The following is a 13275-nucleotide window of genomic DNA, read 5'->3' as shown; positions in this document are numbered from 1 at the left end:
TTTGAATCTTTTCATATTCATTCAGATTAGCAGTTGAACCTTCACTCTTCAGAATGTGGTGTTGACAGGATTCTGTTCAACAGCATCAGTGAATTCAACATCAGGACCAATAAAAACAAACGGACAAAATGAAAGTATTTTCCACATTTGAATTTACATTTAAACCAAACCTCGACCGAAGCCTCTTTATGTTGAAACCACTGGACAGTGAAGGTCTGAGTAGATCCCACAAAAGACCACAAAAGTACTGAAAGTAGAAGTACCAACCACAAAAGTAGTGTACTGAAAGTAAAAGTACTGACAGCAAAAGTACTGAAAGTAAAAGTACCGACAGCAAAAGTCCTGAAAGTAAAAGTACTGACAGCAAAAGTACTGAAAGTAAAAGTACCGACAGCAAAAGTCCTGAAAGTAAAAGTACTGGAAGTAGAAGTACTTAAAGTAAAATTACCAACCACAAAGCTACAGACAGTAAAAGTACCGACCACAAAAGTACCATACTGACAGTAAAAGTACCGAATACAAAAGTACCGTACTGAAAGTAAAAGTACCAACCACAAAAGTACCGATGGTAAAAGTACCACCATGTATGTAATGTGTCCGGTACAGACTCATCGCCCACAGGCCGTACGCTGTCAACAGTTTTACAGCTCAGTCTAACGCTGCCTTCAGGTCCTGTTGGAAGATCATCTTTTCCACTTCCACAATTCAAAGTTACGAGTATGTTGTGTTCAAGTGCTTTTGTTGTCGTAGTGAAATGAAAAACAGCTGAAACAGTTTATGGTGACCTGATACTGAGATAAAACAGTTTTGGAAATGTTCACTCATCTGACAGTGTTTTTACTTTAACTGTGTCAAAACATCAGCTGACAGCAGCACCCTGGTTTGGTCTGGATCTACTATCCAACCCTGGTCCTCCAGATCTACTGTCCAATCCTGGACCTCTAGGTCTACTATCCAGCCCTGGTCCTCCAGATCTACTGTCTAACCCTGGTCCTCCAGATCTACTGTCCTACATGGTTTAGATGTGTCCCTCTGATCATCCAGCTCTGCAGAAGTGTGATGACGACCATCAGGTGGACATGAAGAGGAAACATCTGGAACATGCAGGACAATAGATCTGGACGACCAGGTTTGGACAGTAGATCTGGAGGACCAGGGTTGGACACCCCTGCTCTATGCCATGTTGAAAAGGTCAAAGGTCATTTTGAGCTTCAAATTCCATTTTGGAGTTTGTAGCTGGTATTTACCATACTTCCCATGGCACCTGAAGGCAGCATTACTCCTGAAACAGGAGGACGAAGGTCTGACATGACAAAACGTTTCCTGTAACAGATGGAGGAATGACTCAGCAGTTCAAGTGGGTGGAGTCACATCCAAAAATGTCACAGCTCGTATCCGTATAACCTCGTATTCGTATAATCTTGTATCTGTGTGACCTCGTATCTGTATAACCTTGTATCCGTAAAAACTCGTATCCGTAAAACCTCACATCTGTATAAACTCGTATCTATATAAACTCATATCTGTATAACCTCGTATCTGTATAAACTCGTATTTGTATAACCTTGTATCTGTATAATCTCGTAGTCTGTATAAACTCGTATCTGTATAAACTTGTATCCATATAACCTCGTATCTGTATAACCTAGTATCTGTATAAACTCATATCTGTATAACCTCATATCTGTATGACCTCGTATCTGACAAAACTCAAAGCCGTATAACCTTGTATTTGTATAACCTCGTATCTGTATAAACTCGTGTCTGTATAACCTCGTATCTGTATAACCTGGTATCCGTACAACCTCATATAACCTTGTATCGGTATAACCTCGTATCTATATAACCTCCTGTGTGTATGAACTCATATCTGTATAAACTCGAATCTATATAAAGTCGTATTTGTATAACTTCACATCCATATAACCTCGTATCCGTATAACCTTGTATCCGTATAACCTCGTATCTATATAACCTCGTATCTGTATAACCTCGTATCTGTATAAACTCGCATCTGTATAACCTCCTGTGTGTATAACCTCATATCTGTATAAACTCGTATCTGTATAACCTCATATCTGTATAAACTCGTATCTGTATAACCTCGTATCCATATAACCTCGTATCTGTATAACCTCCTATGTGTATAACCTCGTATCTCCGTGCATGGGTGAACTGGTGCTTTTGTAACTCAGCGTCAGCGTTGACTCGTGAGGACTCGCTGCAGCTCAGGGTGAAGCAGGAGCAGGAGGGGGAGGGGCAGCTGGCAGCGTCACAGTGATGTAGATGATTACATAAAAATATAATTATTACTACCACAGAGCCGCCGCTGCCGCCACCACCGAGGCCGGAGCTGCATGATACAGCAGCATCAGTTACCGGCAGGATTAGAACGACTACAACAGATTGGATTTCACTCACTGAGCATCCAACATGGCTGACACACACATACACGCACACACACACACACAGAGGAAATAGACAAAACGGCAGGAAGATACAGGTTTACTCAGCATCAAACACTGAGGGATGACCGACAGCTGAGGAAGAGGAGGAGGAGGAAGAAGAAGAAGAGGGGGAGGAGGAGGAAGAGGAGGGGGAGGAAGATAGAGGCCATGGACGTAGAGGTGGATGAGTCCATGCTTCATCATGTCCCTTCACAAACGCAAATGAAGGAGGTGAACGCTGGTCCAGCAGCTGAAGCATCAAACCCAGAGACAACCCCATTAACCCCTCATCAACCCCCATTAACCCCATCAACCCCCATTAACCCCTCATCAACCCCCATTAACCCCTCATCAACCCCCATTAACCCTTCATCAACCCCCATTAACCCCTCATCAACCCCCATTAACCCCATCAACCCCCATTAACCCCTCATCAACCCCCATTAACCCCATCAACCCCCATTAACCCCTCATCAACCCCCATTAACCCTTCATCAACCCCCATTAACCCCTCATCAACGCCATTAACCGCCATTAACCCCATCAACCCCCATTAACTCCTCATCAACCGCTCATTAACCCCTCATCAACCCCCATTAACCTCCATCAACCCCCATTAACCCCTCATCAACCCGCACTAACCCCATCAACCACCATTAACCCCTCATCAAACACCATTAACACCAATCAACCCCATCACCTCCCCATTAACCTCCATCAACCCCTCATCAAACACCATTAACCCCATCAACCCCCATCAACCACCATTAATGCCAATCAACCCCCATCACCCCCCCCATTAACCCCCATCAGGACCAAACAACCACACAACTGTCAGAGCAACAGTCGATAAGGAACGACTCACTGATCAATACACATAGATAGATAGATAGATAGATAGATAGATAGATAGATAGATAGATAGATAGATAGATAGATAGATAGATAGATAGATAGATAGATAGATAGATAGATAGATAGATAGATAGATAGATAGATAGATAGATAGATCACCAATCAAAGGGGCGGGACCACAGCAGACAGTGGGACGTAGAACCTGTGTGTCTGAAATACTCTGATCATAGCAGTGTTGTTCACCTCTGCAGAGTCTGACACCGTTCCACTGATGTTCTCATGGATACAGTCCTCCAGCCCAGGTACCAGCAGCTGGTGCATGTGGGCGTGTCCCCAGGTACCAACAGGTGGTGGATGTGGGCGTGTCCCCAGGTACCAACAGCTGGTGGATGTGGGCGTGTCCCCAGTTCCACATCTGTCTGGTGGTGTTGATGTGTTTGTCTACTGCACACGGCCGGCCGCCCCGCCCCACCGCCGCCCGCCTGCCTGCCCCCCCCCGTCATTCATCCGTCCTCCAACCGTCCCCTCTTGGTTGGAACCAGAGGTGTTCCTTTTCCATAGCGTTCCTGAATCCTGGTTCCACCTTTATCAGGGCTCTGTTCCTAACCCTAACCCTCCAGAGGATTTCCAGAGGTGGAACCACATAACCCACCATTTCATTTACACAGACGATGGAACAAAGGGGGGATATTCCAGAACAAAAGGGGAAAAGGGGCTGATGATGCTGCCTTCACTGACCTCCTCTAACTCCGGTTATTTGGAGATTTTGGAGCCAAAATCTGATTAAATCTAGACTTTTGTCACTGTTTTAAAGTATGTGTCATTTGAATCAGTGAACTGAGAATAAAACAGAGTTTGAATATTTTCATTCTTTAAGGCTTTGGACTAATTCCAATCAATCACCACAGACATTGATAATTATCCTTATAGATCAATATCCACCTGATTGGTCTATTTTCCTTTAGTGAATCCATGTGTCCTTTACGTCTGAACTGAAACAGTTAAGGTGTTTTACAGATAAGACTGTTTTAATGAGCTGATCAATCAACGGTTCAATACTGTGATCAGATTATTGATCAACCAGGGTCAGATCTGAGAGGAAACAGAATATTGGACGGTTTTACATTCGAATCACATTCAGTGTTTGTATTCAGTAATGAATGATGAACTCAGCAGGTCCGGATCAGGTCTGGAACAGGTCTAGATCAGATCTGGAACAGGTCTGGATCAGGTCCGGATCAGGTCTGGAACAGGTCTGGATCAGGCCTGGAACAGGTCTGGATCAGGTGTAGAACAGATCGGGATCAGGTCTGGAACAAGTCTGAATCAGGTCTGGAACAGGTCTAGATCAGATCTGGATCAGGTCTGGAAAAGTTCTAGATTAGGTCTGGATCAGGTCTAGAATGGGTCTGGATCAGGTTTGGATCACATCTGGAACAGGTCTGGATCAGGTCCAGAACAGGTCTGGATCAGGTTTGGATCAGGTCTGGATCAGGTCTGAAACAGGTCTGGATCAAGTCTGGATCAGGTCTGGATCAGGTCCGGAACAGGTTTGGAACAGGTCTGGATCAGGTCTAGAACAGGTCTGGATCAGGTCTAGTCCAGGTCTGTGACAGGTCTGGATCAGGTCCGGATCAAGTCTGGATTAGGTCTGGATCCTGAAGGTCCAGGTTCAGGTTTGGTCTCCAGGTGTGACCCTGGACCTGGTGCGTCTGATCCGTGGTTCTACCGAACTCACCGGCTGATGCGGCGGTACCGGTGGACTGAACCCGGTTGAACCCGGTGGAGGCGGCGGCGGAGGCGCGTGGAGCTGCTGCAGAGTTTGAGCAGCTGATGTGACCCCCCTCCCCCCGCCCCCCCAACCTCCTCCCACCAAATCCCACCACAATCCGCCCAAAACGGCAGCATCAGCTGTTCGCGCACAGCAGCGGCACAAACCGCCGCTCCGCTCTACTCTCACCCGGCGGGAGCCGCACGGTCATAAAATGGGTGAGGCTTTGGTGAAACGATGGAACCCCCCCCCCCCCCCGCGAAGCGGCACGCGCGGTGCGGCACGCGGCAGACCGTCAGGTAGAGCTGCATCCTCCGCTCTCTCCGCCGCATCCTGCTCCGTCCTTCCCGCCGCTGATCGACCCCCCCACACACACCCAACCCCCATCACCATCAGCCCCTCGGACTCCCATGCTCAGGCTTTCCCGAGGCCCCAGATCAGGGAGGAGGCGCGCGGCAGGATGCGGCCTCAGAAAAAAATCACTGCAATCCGAATCCTCCGTCCGCCTCCACCCGCCGCTCCGTCCACTCACCCGGACACGCGTGCACGGCCGAATTAGAATGGATGGGAGCGCGTGGGGCCGTTTTCCCATCATGCATGCAGCTGCGCGGCCGAGAGGAAAACCGCCATGAAAACCTGAGGCCTCTGCGTCTGAAGCGGCCGCGACGCGCAAACAGCGGCGAATATGAGCGGAAATAACGCAAATGTGAGGAGTACGGGCGGAGAGGGTGACCTCCAGCCGGTGCCCACCCCCGCACTAACCCCACACCCCCCGCAGACACACCAAAACCCCACGAATGTGAGCAGGGTCGGTCGGAGGAGGCGCTGCGGCTCCGCGGCGGTTTGACGACGGAGACGCAGCCTCCTCCGCACATCCCGCAAAACCCGCACAAATGCGCCGGTTCTCCGCTTCGAACGCTCCGGATGCAGGAGGAGAGGAGCGGCAGGCCGAGAGGCTGCGGCGGCTCCAGGAGGAGGAGGATGAGGATGAGGATGTGGGGGGGGCATGGAGGCCGACATGGATGGAATAAAGAGGAAAATGGATCTTACGCTTCGCAGTTCCGCCGTACGGTCCTTCATGGTGTCGCGCGCCGAGCTGGCTGCTCACAGTCGGAGAATGGGCCGTGGTTCTGGTCCTGGTCCGGGAGGGGAGGGGGGGAGGCTTCCGACGCCGCGTCCTTCGTCGTTTTGCTCCGAGATTCCAGGTCCGCGCGTCCTCCTCTGGTTTCAGAGATGGAGGGAGGAACAGAACGGCGGTGTGACGCGTCTCCGCCTGGCGGCTCCGCTTCTAAATTCTACTGTTGGTGTCCGGTTCGGGTTCGGCTGAGCCTCCTCCGGTGCCTCCTCTGGATCCGCTCGTGCCTCCGCTGACCCCCCTTCCGTGGCTCCGCGGCTCCTCTTCCTCCTCGGTGCGGTCGCAGTGTGGCCCCGCAGCGCGTGAAGCAGCAGCAGAGCCCGGCAGGAACACGGAGGAGCGGGGGGGGGGAGGGGGGAGGGAGGAGAGGGGGAGGGGGGGTGGTACTGATGCTGCAGAACGGAGAGGGGAGGGGGGAGGGCCGAGGGGGGGCGATGCGGAGGGCAGCGGCGGACACTGCGCAGGCGCGACACCCCCCTTCATAGTCCATCTCCTGTGCCTCCACCTCCCCCTCCTCCCCCCGCCCCCCTCCCCCAGCAGCAGAGGTGTGTTCAGTTTCAGGTGAATGAGGATTAGAAGGGGCGGGGCCACAATCTGCTCCCTCTGACCAGTAAATAAAAACCTGGACCTGGATCTGAACCTGGACCCGGACCTGAACCAGGACCAGGACCTTGACCTGAACCAGGACCTGGACCAGGACACCATCAGATTTAAACATTTAATCAGAAATACTTTGCTAATACCAGGAAATTCTTAATTATTTTTTAATCCCATTCTTTCTTCTAATGATGTTGTTCTATAAAAACATCATGTGTCATAATTTATTTCATTTTACTGTCAAATAAAAATGTAATAAATAAAATAAACATCTTCTCTTTGGGTACTCTGGGTCCTCCCACGCGCTGATAGGTTAATAGGTGAATCTAAGTCACCCATAGGTGTTAATGTGTCAGTGACTGGTGGTTCATCTCTAAATATCACACGCCTTCACCCATAGGTAGCAGGGATAGGCTCCGCCCCCACAACCCTAGTGAGGATACAGAAGATGAACGGAAAGAAAACTGTTGAATGTCATCTAAAGGTAATAATTCTTTTATTAAATGATATTATTTTATTCTGATCTTTATCTGCTGTTGGTTCCTGATGTCCTGGACCTGGACCTGGATCTGGACCTGATTCAGGTCTCTGAACATCTGGGCCTGGTTCAGGTTTTAGGGGGCTCTGACTGTTGGTGTGTTTCAGTGTAGAAAGGCCAAAATAAACATTTAATCACCACTTTATTTATAAGGTTCAGTGAATTTGATTAAACCATTCATTCATTAATTTTCTGAAACCACTTTATCCTCACTAGGGTTACTTGGAGCCTATCCGAGCTACACAGGGGCGAAGGCAGGGTACACCCTGGACGAGTCGCCAGTTCATCACAGGGCTGAACATGTAGAGACAAACAATCACTCTCACATTCACACCTATGGGCAATTTAGATTAACCAATTAACCTAGTGCATGTCTTTGGATAGTGGGAAGAAGCCAGAGTACCCGGAGAGAACCCACACAGACACGGGGAGAACATGCAAACTCCACACATTAACTCTATAAATAGAAAAATACAAAACAATAAAAGTACAACGAAAAAAAAATTATAATAATTCTGATAATAATAATAACAATAATAATAATACTGAAAATAATAATAATAATAATAATAATAATACTGAAAATAATAATAATAATAATAATAATAATAATAATAATAATAATAATAATAATAATAATGATGGTCTGCCATTATTCCAGTTGTGAATCTTCCAGTTTGTCCAGTTTGAGTTTTTCCGTGTGTTGCGTTCAGGTGCCATGGTAAATCCCAGTGCTCCATCAGTCTGTGTCAGGTGGAGGTCAGAGGTCATGTGACCTGGTTAACCTGATTAACGGAGGGCAGTGGTTCTATTAAACCCAAACTCCACCTGGTGACAGACTTGTTGTCAAATGAACCAAACAGGAAGTCCATCAGAGGTCAGAGGGTACGGTCATGTTTTTGACCCTGACCTTTGACCCCATGTTCTGGACTGAACCGGGTCTGGACCCTTGGCTTCTGAGTCCAGACCGATGATTCAGACGCTGCCAATGGCGGTGATGCCCGAGGCCCCGCCCCCTGCCTTTCAGATGGTGTTTTAATGGAGGGTTTGGACCGACGCCCAGAGATCCACCTCATCCTCAGTCCAGTCACGAACCAGGTCCTTGAACGCATCACGGCTGATTGCGCTTCATCCTGGACTGTTGACCTGGATGAGTTTCACTGTTTGAACTGTTGTGATTAGTTGAGTTTGTGCATAAACAGGTTAAAGTTGAACTTTTAACCCTTTGGTTTGATCCACTTTGGTTTATTCGATTATACTTGAACCTTCTGTTGTTTAAGCTTCGAGTCTTTACCTTTGATTCAAACCCACTGATCTGTGATGAATCAAAGAACCCAATGATACTGAAGCTTTAGAAACACAGGTTTATTCTTCTAATGTTCGGACAAAAAGAATGGTATGGATCAGTTTCAGTAGAAACCTTCATCTGTCAAACACAAAAGGATGAAAATTAACATCTGAACCTGTCCAATTGAACCAAGAAGAACTACAGAGAAGAACTACAGAAAAGAACTTCCTGGAAGAACGACCGAGAAGAACTGCAGAGAAGAACGACCGAGAAGAACTACAGAAAAGAACTACCCAGAAGAACGACCGAGAAGAACTGCAGAGAAGAACGACTGAGAAGAACTACTGAGACGAACTACAGAGTTGGTTTTAGTTGGTGTTAGTTTAGTTTTTCTTTAGTTTTAGTTTAGTTTTCATTTAGTGTTAGTGTAGTTTTAGTTTAGTTTTCATTTAGTGTTAGTGTAGTTTTAGTTTAGTTTTTATTTAGTTTTAGTTTAGTTTAGTTTAGTTTAGTTTAGTTTTAGTTTAGTGTTAGTTTAGTTTTCGTTTAGTTTGTGGATTTGTTAACTTGAATTGTATTTTTTAGACGAACTCAGTTCAATGAGTTTGTGACTGAGGGTTTGAATCCTTTTGATCTTCATTAATGATGTTCGTTTAAATCAATCAGATAATGAGACATGAATTTAATTTAATGATCAGATCTGGTTTGAACAAAAAAATAATCAAACACATTCAGGAAAAAACTCAGAACAAATGCTGTTTTATTGATCAGAAAAAAACAAGACAAAAATATGACAATAATCCAGGTTTTTAATCCAAATATGATGAACAGATGAAAACACAGAAAATCAAAGGGTTTAACAAACGATTGAGTGAAAACTGCACCAACGTACGACTGATTCATGATCTGACATCAAACACGGTGAACAAGTCGATGGATCAAACTCTACGTCCGACTCGTTTCCTTTCATATGTGTTTGTTGTTTTTGTTTCTGATGTGTTCTGTCTTGTTTTACATGGGTTTGTTCCAATAAACTCTGTGTTTTTATCTCATTAATGAACTTGTTATCGATTTTCTGTTTTCGTGTCATTTTCATTTGGGTCACGACTCAGAGGATGAAGGCGTGGTCTAGCTCCGCCCACCCACCCCCGCCTCCCTCAGACCAGGGTGTTGGCCCCGGGCAGCGGTCGTAGCACGGTTGTAGGTGGGCATGGCACGGTCATAGGTGGGCGTGGCTAGGTACTGTTGGCACAGCGCCCCCTGCAGGCTGGGAGCGCACGCCGCCGACACCTGGACCAGCAGAGCACCGTGGTTCAGCCTGAACTTCCTCTGAACACTCCCCACTGTTGGGATAAGGACCGCCCTCCCCAGCAGGTCGTCGTTCCAGCCGTTGTCCCGGTCCCAGACCTCGAACCGGATCGGACTGTGGACCAAAACCAGAACCGCATTCACACATCAGCAACAAGGAAGCAGAAGGACCAGGATCTGATCCAGAACTCAGAGACATTTTCAGCCTCTAACCATCTACGACTGTGACTCCCATCATGCATTTCCCCACAGACATCCAATCACATATTTCAGATACGACTCGAATGGTCGACTGGAACTGGAAAACCATGACTCTGTGATCCAACACCGGTTCAGAGTATTAACCTGAGTTAATATGATTTAACCTGAGTTAAGATGAGTTTACCTGAATTAACATGAGTTAACCTGAGATTGCCTGAATTAACATGAGTTAACCTGAGTTAATATGAGTTAACCTGAATTAACATGAGTTAACCTGAGTCAATATGAGTTAACCTGAGTTAACCAGAGTTAGCCTGAGTTAACATTAGTTAACATGAATTAACGTGAGTTAGCCTAAATTAACCTGAGTTTATGTGAGTTAATGTGAGTTAACCTGAGTTACCCTGAGTTAACCTAAGTTAACCTGAGTTAATGTGAGTTAACCTGAGTTAATGTGGATTAACCTGAGTTAACCTGAGTTTATATGAGTTAACCTGAGTTAACATGAGTTAGCCTGAGTTAACCAGAGTTAGCCTGAATTAACCTGAGTTAACCTTAGTTAGCCAAAGTTAACCTGAGTTAATTTCATCCCATGTTTCCATCTTTGTCTTCTATTTTTACTTTTTTAGATAAAACTTTACTTTCAGTGGAACTTGACTGATCCAGTGGGCGGAGCCTTAAATTACTTCCTTTTCCATGATTTTCCTTTCATTTTTTCCTCTTCTTTATTCTTTCAATCTTCGACCTCCTACCTGTGGTTTTTAGATTAGTGTTTGTTTTTACGTTTTCCTTAAATCCATCTGTTCTCTTTTTGTTTGGCTAACTTACGTTCTCCGTCTGAGGTTGACAGTCTGGAGGCGGATCCTGTAGTTCCAGGAGGGGAAGTTGTTGTTCCAGATCACCGGTGTCACAGAGCTCCGCCCACCGTAGAACACCTTGACGTAGCCGTCGGTCTTGGAGAAATAGTCGCCCCATAGCCCCTCCCCCCGGACCACCGTCACATTCATCCTGGCGATGCCAGGTTCAGCGGGGCAGCAGTCGGCGTTCACCATGCGATGTCCATGGCAACGGCAGGCGCAAGTCCGGGTCTGTGTGCCCGCCTTACACCTGGATGGGCAGCGCAGAGGTTTGGCGCTTTGTCGGATGTAGTCGCTGATGGCGTCACGGAGGCTGGAGCGGAGGATGTGGTTATCGGTCACCTGGAAACAAACAACTGGAGTTCACACACAACTGTTACAAAACAAAACGACTATGAATGACTACGAACAAACACCAATGACTACGAACAACTACGAACAAACACCAACGACTACAAACAACTACAAACAAACACCAACAACTACGAACAAAAGCCAACAACTACGAACAACAACAAACAACTGCAAATGACTACGAATGACTAGGAACAACTAGGAACAACTATGAACAAAGACCAACAACTACAAACGAATGTGATCGACTATGAACAACTTCAAACGACTATGAATGACTACAATTGACTACGAACAAACACCAACAACTACGAACAAACGCCAACAACTATGAACAAATACGAATAAACACCAATGACTGCGAACAACTACAAATAAAAACCAACGACTACAAATGACTACGAACAACTACAAACAAAAACCAATGACTACAAACAAAAACCAGCGACTACAAATGACTACGAACAAGTACGAATGACCACGAACGGCTACAAACAACTACAAACAAAAACCAAGGACTACAAATGACTACGAATGACTACGAATGACTGCAAACAAAAACCAATGACTACGAACGACTATGAACAAAAACCAATGACTGCGAATGAGTACGAATGACTACAAATGACTATGAACAAATACCAACGACTACGAACGACTACAGACAAACACCAACAACTACGAATGACTATGACCGACCAGGAAACCATCTGAACTCATTTGAACCATCAACATTCACAGTTTAATGATCAGGATGAAACAGATTTATTTTACATTAGTTTTAAATTAATTTACTTTATTATTATTATTATTATTGTTGTTGTTGTTATTATTATTATTATTATCATTATTATTTTTATTATTATTCAAACTGTGAAACTCTTCAGACAAACATAAACCCAAATCTGAGTCTATGAGGTTTCACTGTTGTTGATTCTTTCTGGTTCTCATATCATTCCTGAGGTTTGTTGACGTAGTTTAATGTTCGTGGTCTTTTTTTAAAAATCTTTTTTATCGCATTAATCCTGTTTTTGTCTTTTGCATTGTCACCGATTTTGTTTAATCTTGTACATTTTTTCATCCTTTTGTCTTTTTTTTTTACTTAATGTCATTGTTACCATTCTGTTTTTCATTGTTTCTTTCTCATCTTCTTGTTCAGATCATCCTAACCCTGGCCTTTAACCTTTGACCTTTGACCTTACCAGCCGGTGCAGGGGGCTGATGTCGTACCAGACGACACCAGGGACCCTCCTCAGGGAGCGGAGCCACTTCCTGTAGCCTTTCTTCCCCTGAGGGTTGAACAGGATGTCGCCCACGTCACCGTCGCCCCCCAGGACCTCGGTGGTCCGGTCGGCAAAGGCCTGGCTGAAGGTGGCACCGGTTTTCAAGCTCCGCCTCTTCTTCTTGCAGAAGCTAGAAGCAGCGTCAACCTTGGCTCCGTCGATGGCAGCGTTGGCTTCGGCGGACAGGCAGTCACTGACGGCTTGAACCGACAGCCCGTACATGGACGCCTCGCATGTCCGGACGGCGGTGATGGAGTGGACACGCCCCCCCAGGTGCACCCGGCGAATGAAGTGGGTCCCGTAGATGGAGATGAAGTGACGGAACGCTGAGGTGTTCCTGTGGTGGAAGGTGGTGGGAAGGTTCTGCAGCGAAACGTGGAAGTCTTTACTGAGCGGAGGACGAGAATGAAGACGGAACCTGGAAGAAGAGGTAGACCAGGTTTAGACCAGGTTTAGATCAGGTTTAGACCAGGTTTAGGCCAGGTTTTGTTTTTTAACTTTATTATTATTATTATTATTATTATTATTATTATTATTATTATTATTATTATTATTATTTTCCAACTGGTATGTAAAAGGTTAAAATCCTTCACATTATTGAATGTTTGTTTGATTTTTTTTTTTTTCAGTTTTATGCAGAA

At 45.8% G+C, this 13275-nt stretch overlaps 2 protein-coding genes across 2 annotated transcripts in view; both read right to left on the bottom strand.

The window, feature by feature from the left end:
• The window catches only part of stx1b (syntaxin 1B), a 34992-nt gene extending 28458 nt beyond the window's left edge, over nt 1–6534 (bottom strand). Inside the window, exon 1 of the mRNA XM_030140853.1 lies at nt 6124–6534. Coding sequence (XP_029996713.1) covers nt 6124–6153 — 30 coding nt within the window. The 5' untranslated portion in view covers nt 6154–6534. The remainder of the gene's footprint in view (nt 1–6123) is intronic.
• A 3225-nt stretch (nt 6535–9759) lies between these two features.
• prf1.3 (perforin 1.3) overlaps nt 9760–13275 on the bottom strand; it is a 5679-nt gene continuing 2163 nt past the window's right edge. The window contains exons 6-8 of the mRNA XM_030141284.1: nt 12554–13052; nt 10969–11339; nt 9760–10054 (exon numbers count right to left, since the gene is read on the bottom strand). Coding sequence (XP_029997144.1) covers nt 9760–10054; nt 10969–11339; nt 12554–13052 — 1165 coding nt within the window. The remainder of the gene's footprint in view (nt 10055–10968; nt 11340–12553; nt 13053–13275) is intronic.

This window comes from Sphaeramia orbicularis, chromosome 8 (genome assembly GCF_902148855.1).
Source record: "Sphaeramia orbicularis chromosome 8, fSphaOr1.1, whole genome shotgun sequence".
NCBI classification, from domain to species: Eukaryota; Metazoa; Chordata; class Actinopteri; order Kurtiformes; family Apogonidae; genus Sphaeramia; species Sphaeramia orbicularis.
This window is presented reverse-complemented; position numbering and strand designations above follow the sequence as displayed.